General features: G+C 40.2%; 1 protein-coding gene across 2 annotated transcripts in view; it reads left to right on the top strand.

The window, feature by feature from the left end:
• The first annotated feature begins 5,308 nt into the window (after positions 1-5,308).
• Positions 5,309-13,534, top strand: part of LOC308091143 (rho GTPase-activating protein 26-like) — a 154,896-nt gene continuing 146,670 nt past the window's right edge. For both annotated transcript variants that reach the window (XM_080436523.1, XM_080436524.1), the window contains exon 1: positions 5,309-6,294. In XM_080436523.1, coding sequence (XP_080292649.1) covers positions 6,141-6,294 — 154 coding nt within the window. In that variant the 5' untranslated portion in view covers positions 5,309-6,140. The remainder of the gene's footprint in view (positions 6,295-13,534) is intronic.

The raw sequence follows: 13,534 nt of genomic DNA on the forward strand, positions 1-13,534 counted from the left end.
CAAGGCCTGTGGTGGAAAAAGCGCTCAAATTTTTTACCTAAGTAAAAGTAGCAATACTGCAATGTAGATACACACAAGTAAAAGTCCGGTAATCAAAATTTACTTGAGTAAAAGTACAAAAGTATTGGCATCAAAATATACGTAAGTACTAAAGTTAAAAGTAGTAGGCCTACTCATTATGTACAATATCCCATTTCACATGTTTCCCAAATCCTTTGAAAATAGCAGATCTACAAGCTCACACCGTGTACCTTGCACGCGTTGTGAGCTTGTAGATCGGCTATTTTCAAATAACCATGGCTGAAGTGGTTAATGTATGTTTTTCAAAGTAACTAGTAACTAAAGTTTTAGCTAAAAGTATAGAAAATTGGAAATACTCCAGTAAAGTAAAAGTACCTCAAAACTGTAGGCTACTTCAGTACAGTACTTGAGTAAAATGTACTTACTATACTTTCCACCACTGCTCAAGGCCACTTTGACATGATGGCTATGAGGAGGAGCCTGGAATCCGTTTCCAATTCCCAGGTGACAGCTCTATACCTCCTGGGATGTTTCCTTGTGGATTTGTTTGATGGACAAGTGTATTGAGTGGGGTATATAACATTGAGAAACACTAACCTATATTTTCTACCTGTATATATACACAGCATTTTGTAATTTAAGCCCTCAGTTACAACAGATACAGAACCTGGTATCACATTTACATTTTGAAACCACAAGAGGTCAGTGCTGCTCGTTATAACAAAGTTAAGAGCTTTGCTCTTTTTTATGACCAAGTTTTATTAATTATTTTGGCCTTAGGTTAGCCCATTCAATACAATGTAAATCTTGAAAAAAGTAAATTATAATAATAATAATAATACAGAGTGTATACATACCTGTGTGCACACACGCATGCACACACACACACATGCATGCATGCACACACACACACTTGATAAATTGAAGAAGATTAAATAAAATATGCACTGATGAACATTGTTTGAAAGTGCAGGCTAATTAACTAATTTAATAAATAGAAAAGTAAATTAGTCTTTAAGTAACAATCAAGGCTTTTTTACAACCTCAAAAAGCACAATACCGTACTACTAACTGATACCATGCGAAACCCTTTCATACTAACCTTTGAGGAACTGTTATTCCAGTATTATTATACAGTTGGCCTTGGCCTAGAAAAAAAACTAAACATAACAAAACAAGAAAAACAAGTTTATCACTAAATGTATTGCCTCGACTCCTGCAATTCCAATTGCTTGTCAGGGTGGGTGGGGGGGTCCTCCATATTTGAACTGGGTCCCCAGTTCAAATATGATTATTTTGCGGGGTGCCCTGTTCAAATATGATTATTTTGCGGGGTGCCCTGTTCAAATATGATTATTTTGCCGGGTGCCCTGTTCAAATATGATTATTTGGGGGGTCACGGCCTGAAAAGGTTGAGAACCACTGTCCTACATCAATGGGGTTGTACTATAGTCCTACTAGCAGCCGCTGATGAAGAAGTGAGCATGCAGCTAGACATCATCTCAGAGGAAGTATAGCACATCTATTTGCAGTTGTTTTCACACCTCATCCACAGCTCACATTATAATATTCACGGTACCAAGCAGGCACTTCACACTTATGTGCAGTGTCTCCATGCAAGCATAAATAGCTAAAAGGGTTGGATAATAATTCTGTAAAACCATAACCACTCTAAACATATTTATATAAGTCATCACTATAAGAGCCATACAATGAGACATTTTGTGACACCCAATTGATTTGGTAAAACCTTAAAGGTAAGTGATTTGTAATTATTCAAATAATTGCAAAATGGGTCCATGTTCTGATAGTACTCGTTACTATAGAGTGTCCTGTCCATATAAGGAGTCTCCCATGTCTCTCCAGCTCTTTATTAAACAGAAAATGCATTTTCAGTGCTCTCTCCTGATTGGCTCAAAATGTTGTCACCTACCTGAAAATGTACTATATTCTGTTTACTAAAGAGCTGGAGAGACCCCTGTGACTGAACAAACGCACTGTAGCAATGATTACTATCAAAATATAGTACTTTAACCTTTTTAACAAAAAAAAAAAAAAAAAAAAATATCACTTACCCTGTACCTTTAACCACTTAAACCCCATATGGTTGAGCGGAGTCCCTCAGGGCTCTATGCTAGTGTATTTTCTGTTTTCTGTTATTGTGACGTGTTGTGAGCTTGTACAATCTGCTATTTTCTGTGGTTAACGTCTCATCTCATCTCTAACTCTTTATTCAAGATGTTTGTCCATATAAAACTATGTATATATATCCACATGATATGAGCTTGAAGAGTTCACATGTCAGTTCAAAGCAGATCTTAGCTAAATGTAAAAGTAGGCCTATTATTGATAATAATAATTTTAATAATACAAATAATAAACAAAGCCAATGGTGGGGTAAGTGCTGAAATGGCAGTGTAACAATCCGAACTGGAAGGAATCCCACCAAATCCCATGGCGGGTAGAATTCCCCCCTTTGAAAAATGACATCAGCGGCCTCCCACAAGTAACTGATCAACCCAACCCACCAACCAAACAAGCCTCCAGCCTCCATGTTACATCCCATAGGCTCAGGTTACTGTTTTGCCTTTAAACAGTGGTGGAAAGTAACTATGTACATGTACTCAAGTACTGTACTTAAGTCCAATTTTGAGGTATTTGTACTTTACTTGAGTATTTCCAATTTCCAATACTTTTACTTCTACTCCGTCTCCACTACATCTCAAAGGCAAATATTGTACTTTTACTCCACTACAATTATTTGAAAACTTTAGTTACTTATAAATTATTACATTATAAAACATACATTAACCACTTTAGCCCTATTTTATACCTAGGCTATTTTCAAAGATTTCAGTACTTTTACTTTTGGTACTTTAAGTACATTTTGATACCAATACTTTTGCACTTTTACTCAAGTAAATTTCGAACATCAGACTTTTACTTGTAACAGAGTACTTCTACAATCTACACTGTAGTATTGATACTTTTACTTAAGTAAAATATTTGAGTACTTTTTCCACCACTGCCTTTAAATAATACTGTAAAGACTAATCTTCCTTCTAGCCAAGACCACAACCAGTTTTCAACTGGTGGTCCGTGGATCACTGGTGGTCCGTGGATTGCAGGTATTGCCCTGATCATGCATTCAGTAATGTAGGAAAGTGAAGAACTTCACAGTCCCTTGTGAAGTTCTGGATGAGTTGTCAGGCAGAATTTCCCAGAGCTTACAGTAAAAGCAAAATGTATTTTACCTTTTGTAACTATACGTATCTCTGTGACAGCAGTATTTTCATGCTGGCATAACTGAAGAATATGTACAGGGCAAGGTTCGAGACAGAAAATGACATGAGACATGAGACTCCACTATAATAGCCAAGAAGAGACAGACATGGACCACCCGTAATCATGCCATGAGAAACAGTTCACTCAATGACCTGGTGACCTAAGATGACGCGTCAATGTAGTTGACAGCAATTACTGGAAGTATAGGAGGTCAAGAACTTCCACAAAAAAGGGAGGAGAAGGGGAAGTGTACCGGATTGCCTCAGTCATCATTATTAGGAAATGTGCCCATGTAATAGGGTGTGTCTGTCTGCTCACTCATGCATGAGTTACAAATCAGTATATCAGTTAATATGAGTTTAATAGAAGGCTGGATAAAGTAAGAGAAATTCCCAAAAACACTCAATCACTCAAAAACGCTCTGCTAGCATAATATTTCAGTCATTATTTAAGAACATGTGTCCACGGACAATTGGTTGAGAAGCAGTCTTATAAAGGGTTATGCGTATTTTAGTTCTTATAACTATAGTGTTATAAGCTGATTGTATGCATTATAGACATGGGATGCATTGCAAGTGTTACCAAAACACACATTTTAGCCCACATCCCCACCCAACACAACAGTGGTTCCCTGGTTGATTCTTCAGGGTGGTGGTCCCTGGTTCAGTTGAAAACCCCTGAGTTAAACCAACTCAAAAGATCTTATCTGAAATAATCTCAAAAACGTTTTAAGCTACACTATCAAATTTGATTAGTCTTAATACAAACAAATGGTCATTATTCTTGAACTTGTTGTATCATGTGAAAACTTGCAAGATAAACTGTGTTGCCAGCTGAATTATTACATGTTATTGCTTAAGTCCTTTTGAGAGATAGCAAACATTTGTAATTCAGTGTTCTACTGCTGTGGTGGTAGTAATATTCACAAATCATAAAAACATAATGACAAAATAAAATAAAATAAATTGACCGTGTGGCCGTTGCCCATTTCAATTTAACGTTTAATTTCACACAGACGAATATTACTTGAACTTGAAATACAGTTTCACTATATAAATTGAAGGCACAAAACGGTTCCTTATGTATATCAGCTCAGCTTCACTAGAATCCAGCCACGCCATTGGTCGGGAGGGACTGTCGATCAAGCGCAGTACGACGGTGTCGCGGAGCCGCCAAAAAGAACTGATCTACAAGCCGGTCTTGCCGGCTTGGTGACGCGTTTTTATACCTTGTAGATCAGTTTTTTTTGGTTAACGCGACACTCTCGCGAGACGGAGTATGATAAATTAGGGCTTTATGGAGCGAGGACATCCAGCAGTGTTGCCATGTCGGCTTATTATAAGCGACTTTGGGCTTCCTTTTCTGTAAAGTTGATTGTAAAAATTGGTAGTTCCAGGTTGCGTTTTTTTTGGCTTGTTTCTAAAGTGCACTTGCTTATTAAGGCTTGCTTCACAATTTTTTAATTACTATTTAAACCAGTGGTTCTCAAATAATTTCAGGAAAAACGTTTCGTGCCAGCCAGGGAGCATTTATGTTGTTCGAATGTTTGAAAAAAATAGTCCAAATATTCCACATTTTATTGCAAGAGTTTTTGAAAATAGCAGATATGCAAGCTCACAACTTCTGCTATTTTCAAAAAGCCGATGCATAATTAAGCAGTGGGTTTAAAGTGCTCATGTGGCACTAATATACATAATAATTACAAAAAATATTCCAAATATTCTACATTTTATTTATTGAAAATAGCCGATCTACAAGCTCACAACGTGTCGCATCGCGTCGCGACACGTTGTGAGCTTGTAGATCGGCTATTTTCAAATAGCCGATGCATAGGTTTTAAACTTAAAGTGCTCATGTGATGTGGCCTAATAATAGTTGCTTCTTTTGGGCTTGGGTTTTCCTAGACCCAGGTTCCTTGTTTCCCCTCACAAGACATGGCAACACCGCTGTATGGAAGCAGCCAGCGAGGACATCCAGAGGAAGAGCATAAGCACAGAGCTGCTGCCGCTCAAACCGCCCAGGGAGGAGGAAGACAAACTGGGGCTCTTTTTTTTTTTCTTCCGTTCCGTTGCTACTTCTCCCCTCCTGGTCCTCCTCGGTCCTCCACGATGACACGGCGCTGAGGAATGTAAAAGCCTACACCTGGGACCCACTGACAGCGTCCTCTCGACGTCTCCTAACCCGGATAAAAGATACTTATTTCGGCTTATTTTGTGCAAGGAGGGGGAGATGCTGTTAACGGGCTTCTTGCACGTTAAAAGGCTGCTACCATTCTGAACTAACGACACCCACAAGGGGACCGGGACCCCCTTTTGTCACCCTTTTCCTGTTGCTTTTTGTTTTCCCTTAAAGCTTGGGTTCTTGCCCACGCGGGGACTTATAGGTGGCTCCGTTCTGCCACAGTAAAGCTAGCGCTGGGGGTGAGGAGGAAAAAAAGCGACTTTTAATGTGGGAATTCCTCTGGCTATATTCATCATCACAACTCCCGTGTAACAACGTCTTGTAATTGGATTGTATTTTTTTCATAATTTTCCATGTAATTGGATTTTTTTTTACATCATTTTACGTGTAATTTGGATTTATTTTTACATCATTTTCCATGTAATTGGATTTTTTAAAACATCATTTTCCAGCCGCAACAGCAGCCCAAGTCAAATACCTCACATCCCACCTTGGTGGAGTGTGTCAAATATCTTGGTGGTGTGTGTCACTTGGTGGTGGTGTGTGTCAAATATCTCACACCCCTCTTGTGGTGGTGTCTGGTGTGTCGAGCCCCGGTGTGTGTCGTTCAGTTGAGTGTGTGTGAAGCCGGTTGTTGGTGGGTCATCATCATCATGGGGCTCCCCGCTCTGGAGTTCAGTGACTGCTACCTGGATAGCCCTCAGTTCAGGGAGAGGCTCAAGTCCCACGAGCTGGAGCTGGACAAGACCAACAAGTTCATCAAGGAGCTCATCAAGGATGGCAAGGCTCTGATCCAGGCACTGAAAAGTAAGTCAAAGTGTGTGTGTGTGTGTGTGTGTGTGTGTGTGTGTGTGTGTGTGTGTGTGTGTGTGTGTGTGTGTGTGTGTGTGTGTGTGTGAGGGAATGATAAGGCAGTGGTTCTCAAACTTTGTCAAGTGAAGGACCCCCCAATGTATTTGGTCGTGGACCCCCATCTGAAAAGAGTTTGTGCCAGGGACCCCCAGCAGAGTTTTTTTTTGCAGATCTACAAGCTCATGGCGGGGCATGAAGTGACGCGTTATGAGCTTGTAGATCTGCTATTTTTGAATAGCCAAAGTATAAAATATGGATAAAGTGGTTAAAATGATAACTAATTTTGCTGGGGACACCCTGGTACCCCCACAAGGACCCCTGGGGGTCCCTTGACCCCACTTTGAGAACCAATGTGATAAGGGACATGAATGATGACTGAGGCTTGAGCCTGATGCCAAGTGTTGACGTTTGCCCATGTGATTATGAATCAGTCATTCTATTACTGTAAAATCCATTTCATCTAACTCAGAGAGTGTGTATGTACAATTACGGGTCCATCTGTTCCATTTGTATACTCTCTGATTGATTTTCTTTACTGTGTATCCTCTGGAGTTGTGGTCCATGTCCGATCCATGTAATTACATTTTACTGACATGCAGTGCGCTTGTGGAGGAGGTCTAATCTATAAAGTAGTTTGAGTTTTGCTTTGCAGCCTCTACTATCTGTTAGGCTGTACTGTCTGCATTTGGTTGTATCATGGTAATTGTAAATATATAACAGTAATTATTTTACAGTACACGTGTCACTTGTCACAATAACATAACATGTACAGATAGTGCCTGGATAGTGACTTGGAAAGTACTGTATAATCTGCAGGTAATAACTGCAGGTGACTTTTGGCACCTTCCATAACCCCTCTCTGACACACACACTCACTCACTCACTCACTCACTCACTCACTCAAAGACATCATTTTCTGGCATTTTGTCATCTCTAGGGTTCCCAAACGTTGCAGGCCGCGATCCCCAATTATAATTTTTTTGAAGTTATTTGAACTGGGGACCCCCTACCTACCCTGATAAGCACTTGGCATTTGACGAACTACGGAGCTTATAGATCAGCTGTTTTCACAATGTTTGCCTCTTTCTTTTGTAATATTTGACAATTTGGCCAATTGGTTATTAAAAAGGTTTTACAGGCCATTACATTTCATTTTATAAATGTGCAGATACCCTGTATACACTTACACTATACCGTATGAAAACAATGTTGCATATTAAGCTAATAATCTGGGGACCCCCCGAAATAATTTGGGGACCCTGTCCCGACGCCCAGTATGGGAACCGCTGATCTAGGAAAAGCCTGGTTCTAAAATTGTGACCAAACAATGAGGATGCTGGGTTCGAGTGAAGCACTCTCAGGGGTTGTTTGCAGTACGTTACTGTCTAAGCAAACAGTTAAACCAAGCAGCTCTGTGGTTTTTAACCTTTGTGTGTGTGTGTGGAGCCAGGAAAGGTTGCCAGTAAAGTCCTGATTCATGCAGTTACACCCATGTACACTTTGGTGTTGCCCAATTCAACCACAGTCCACTACTGTTGACCTTTGGGCACTGCCCAGTACAACCACAGTCTTCCACTGTTGGCCACTGGTCAGATGTTCCTGACTGGTGTGGTGGGGGGGGGTATTTGATCCTACACCTTTTCTCTGTTTCCCCAGTTGAAGTTAACCATTTACACCCTATAATGCAGGGCTCTTCAATGTTTTTCAGGCCAAGGACCCCTTAGCTGAGACAGAGATGAATGATTGAGTCGCGTTGTGAGCTTGTATCTGGTATTTTTTGCCAAACGTTTGCCTATTATGACATGCCCAGAAAAGAGAAGCTAGGGTTCCAAGTGGTTAACCAGCACTAGTCTGGCAGCGTTTAAAAAACGGCACAAAAATGCAATCTATGCCTTTGAAGCGCTGGTACAAGGATTCTGGGAATCCTTCAATACATCTGACACTCAAATGTTCTATAAATATATATATATATACTATATATGTAAGTCAGAAAAACACTTGACTTTTTAATGCAGTGCTTGAATAGCTGCTTGAATTTCAAGTGGTGTGTATAGGCCACAAATGTATCATTGTGACATGATGCTTTCGCAATACATAACATAATGTCATTGACACTATAACCGTATACAGTAAAGATAAGTGTGGTGTTTGAGTTGGAATCCTCTGTATCGGTCTCTTTTGTTTTACGTTTTCATTACGTATCTCATCCTGTCTTCTCTGTGACTGCAGGGAGTTGTTTACATTGCAACGACTGACGACATTGGAAGTCGCTTTCATTCCACTCGTATCGTTGTCAGTTAAGCCGATGCTCTCGTCAGGAGCCACTTGCAGTGTCAGTGTGACACATTGCCTAAATCAACATCTTGCTCAAGGACACATTGACACGACAAGGATTTGAACCCGTCACTTGTTGGTCAGTTCCAACTAGACCAGTGGTTCTCAAACTTTTTCATGTCAAGGACCCCCAAAATGATGCCTTTTTTTTGTAGCTGCGGACCCCCTGTCTCAAAAAATCTAAACATATTTTTGTGCCAGGATTTTTCAAAAATAGCAGATCTACAAGCTCATAGTGCGGCACTATGAGCTTGTAGATCTGCTATTTCAGTATAAAATATGGTTAAAATGATTGTGACGCCATATTAACTAGTTTAGCTGGGGACCCCCTGGTACCCCCCCCCCCCCCAAGGACACCTGGGGGTCCCTGGACCCCACTTTGAGAACCAATGAACTAGACAGTGAGGGGGAATCACTCTCACACAGCTGTGTGGAACACGCCTGGCCCCGGCAGCCAGCTGAACGGCAGAATAGGAACATTCACTGGAAAAGTCCAGGGTGGTCCGATGCCAGTCTGTTGGGCTGGCAACGTTACCTGAACTTTCCGAGCCTGTATTATCTCCTGTAGGTATATGATGGATGGTTTAAAAACAATACTCGAAGCCAATAAAAGGCTTGGGCTGGGTTTGGGGCTTAGCCCTCTGACACAAAGCACTGTCAGCTGACGTTTTCTGCTGCGTGGACAATTCTGCTATTGTCCATCAGTCAGATCTAGAAATTAAACGGCATGACCTGATTTGCTGAGGTCAGAGAGAGAGAAAGAGAGAGAGAGACAGAGACAGAGAAGGTATAGGGAAAGAAGGCTAGTGTGATAGGACAGAGGAAGAAAGCGTGAATGAGATATGTATAAAGAGCAGTGGTGCACATTAACATGACTCAAGTACTGTACTTAAGTACAATTCTGAGGTATCTCTACTTTACTGGAGTACGTTTTCTGTACTTTTACTTGTACTCCACTACATCTCAGAGAGGCAAATATTGTACTTTTACTCCACTACAATTATTTGACTTTAGTTACTTTGTAGATTTTGATTGTTATCACAAAACATACATTACCCACTTCAACCCTATATACATTTCGGCCATTTGAAAATAGCCGATCTACAAGCTCACAATGCGTCGCATCGCGACACATTGTGAGCTTGTAGATCTGCTATTTTCAAAAGATTTTTATACAATTGAAAACTTGTGAAATGGGACATTCTGCATAATGAGTACTTTTACTTTTGTACTTCACATATATTTTGATACCAATACTTTTGTACTTTTGTCTTTTACTCAAGTACATTTTAAATTCCGGACCTTTACTTGTAACAGAGTATTTCTACGTTGCCGTATTGATACTTTTACTCAAGTAAAACATTTGAGTACTTTTTCCACCACTGATAAAGAGATACTGTACTATAAAGTGTGTGTGAAAGAGTGAATGAAAGATAATTGGAGACAGTAAATGAGAGCGGAAAGGAAAATGAGTCATTTGCTGGCTATTGTGCCGTTCTAAGCATACAGTTGCAGGGGTGTACCACACTTGAAAGCGAGTGTAGTAGTACATGACTGGCAACACCCGCTGCCCTGCTTTGAATGAAAGCGTTACAATAAAAAGCCCCACCACACTATATTGTTGGCTACTCCCACACTGCCAGGGCGTGGGACGGAGCATAGGCCAGATCTGACTGCTCAAACACAACTATTTATTTTGACAAAGTGCTATTCCTGGCCGTCACAGTGTCGTACTGTAACTGTACTGTATGCCTGCCCTACCCAAACTGGAATATTGACTGCTTTGTAACGATGGAATAATTATCATAAACAATATTTGGCATGATTCTGTTGTTTGAGACAGAAACGTAAAAGACACAATTTCAATGAACCCTAGCGCGCTGTATCCCTATTCTAGGGATACATCCCTATTCCCTAGTAATAATACTGTAAGCGAACATTCAACAAAAATTGGTGACGATTCAGCAAAAAATAGCAGATCGCCTATTTTTGGTGTAGAGAAAAATGGAGGGGACCCAGTATAGAACCCTGGGGGTTCAAAAAACGATGTATAGGATTTAAGTGGTTATATACTCAAGGTCCGCTTGATCTCTGTGACTCAGAGACTACATAAATATTAAGAAAGTAATGTATGGCCAATACATGATATCTGGTGCCACCGCACACTAACGCTCCGTTGCTCAGAACACAGAGGCAGAGGGTGACTGTTCCAGGGATCTCCCCTTGAGGTTTTGTTAGCTGCCTGCTAATTGCTGAGTGATCATCACTCAGCAAGTCGACAGCCCTGACATGTGTTTTCCATGTAACCGCTACATGCCAGTTACCGCAGAAAAGAGAAGCTCAAACATAAACATTGGGTGCAACACTTTGGACACTTTAAGACGCTACAGAATGCTACTACTGCTGATGCCAGTGATATACACCACCCAATATCCTGTTCATATTCAAAAAGCTTATACTCTACTGCAGTGGTTTTCAACCTTTTTCATGCCAAGGACCCTTAAATTGATATATATTTGGTCGCTTACCCCCATCTGAAAATGTTTTGTGCCAGGGACCCCAGGCAGAGAAGATTTGTTTTAAAAAATGCAAAATTCTACAAAATTCTTGCACGATCTTTCGAAAATGTTCAAAAATAGCAGATCTACAAGCACGCAGCGTGGCACGAAGTGACACGCTGTGAGCTTGTATATCTGGTATTTTTGAATAGCCAACGTATACAATATGGATAAAGGGGTGAAAATGTATTAACACCTTTTACTGGGGACCCCCTGGAACCCCCTCAAGGACCACTGGTTGAGAACCACTGCTCTACTGCATAGTGTGTTTAATAATGGTGAATATGCTACCCATTACTATAGCATGCTAAATATTATTATTTTATAATGATTAGAGTGATTAGGGATCATCACCATGCTGGCTTGTAGTGGACTTACAAAATGAGTAGACAAACACATGAAGAGCTACCCCCTAAGTGACCATTACAGGTCTGTAACTCTGAGAGTGTACAAATTACATCTCAGAGTTATGGGGGTCCTTGAAAAAAAAAAGGTTTGAGAACCACTAGTACTAGTGGACTCCTATAGTGTCATATTAATGACAAACATGACAAAGCCTATTAATATTATATCATCATGATATTATAGACCAAACGTCAATGATCGAGCGATGATACTCCACTGTGGTTTAACTAAACTTTCCTTAATGACACAATTCAACAATGTAGCTCCATTATCTCACCCTATATACATTTAGGCCGTTTGAAAATAGCCGATCTACAAGCTCACAAGATGTGCTATTTTCAAAAGTACTTTTACTAGAAATACTACGAGTATTTCTACATTGCAGTATTGATACTTTTACCTAAGTAAAACATTCGAGTACCTTTTCCACCACTGGGTATGGCCATCTTCTGCTGTTGGTCACTGGAAGCTGCAAAGCACAACCCAGTCTTCTACTGAGAGCTGCCCAGTACTAGTCCTAATACGGTGGTTGGCCTGCTCAGAGCTTGGCCCCAGTAGAACCACAGTCTTCATTCACAATACCTATCCACAGAGCCATATAAGGAGAGTTGCGTCACCTCCGTTCACTTCATCGCCTAAAGCCTATTAATATTATATCATCATGATATTATAGACCAAACGTCAATGATCGAGCGATGATACTCCACTGTGGTTTAACTAAACTTTCCTTAATGACACAATTCAACAATGTAGCTCCATGTTCCACATGCTATGTGTTTGCAGTATTCTTTTTTAATATGTGAATAATAGATTAAACTTTAAAGGGATACCATCAGAGAGCTAGCGGGAGACAATATTTTGTAGTTTTCATAATCTTGATTATCTATCTATCATATTGGACAACTGGCCTTTGAAGTAATGTAATCTATTCAAATTTACGAGAAGCATAGTCAGATTTAGATGTTCTGTAACATGTGGGAGGTTGGTTTCTGAGGCGTTGTGGTCTGTCTGCCACGTCTGGGCTGTGAATTTACTGCAGGGCCAGATGTCACGCTGGTCTGTGCAGCAATTATGCAATGCATGCATGCATGCAAAATATGGCTGCATGTGGCCTACATCGGGCTGTCACGATTTGACTTGACAATTAATCGTCATTCATATAATTGCAATTAAAGATGTAATTGTGTTTTTGACATTGAACATTGGAACAGAAAAATTACATAAAAAGTTTGCTCAACTTAAATATATGCGGAAATTACTGACAATGAGAGGTACCAATAATCAAAGTAAATAATGTACTATGGTCAAAACAGGCCATATATTGAATAAATGTATACTTTACAAACTAAAAAAGAAAAAGCTAAAATAGCCGATTTACAAGCTCAAATGCGTCAAATCACGATGCATTGTGAGCTTGGAGATTAATTTAGTTAATTTCGTTAATTTAATCAAAATGATTGTTGTTTTCACAAAATGATTGTGAAAACAACACATCAAAACATAATTGCCATTGTCTCAAATAATTGCAATCAGGCGATCATGTACAGTAATAATTGTGACTGGCCTAGCATACATGCATGTAGCCTATAGACTAGAGTACACACAAAGTTGAGGCCCCATACATACACTAAACTATGACGACACAACCGCACATGAATGTGGAGCGTTCACTGTGGACGCACGCACAAATTACCTTAGCCCACACAGATTACATACTGCATTACACACACACACACACACACACACACACACACCGGATGGTCTTGCAGCCACACAACCTCGCTCAGCTTTCAGGAAACACAGTCCGTAGTCCGTACATTATATGCATGTTGGCCAGATGTCATGTAAGGCCATACGGAACCTGTCATTATATGAAGCCAGCTGAAACACTAGTCTCT

This window comes from Gymnoscopelus braueri (assembly GCF_963280865.1).
Source record: "Gymnoscopelus braueri genome assembly, chromosome: 8".
NCBI classification, from domain to species: domain Eukaryota; kingdom Metazoa; phylum Chordata; class Actinopteri; order Myctophiformes; family Myctophidae; genus Gymnoscopelus; species Gymnoscopelus braueri.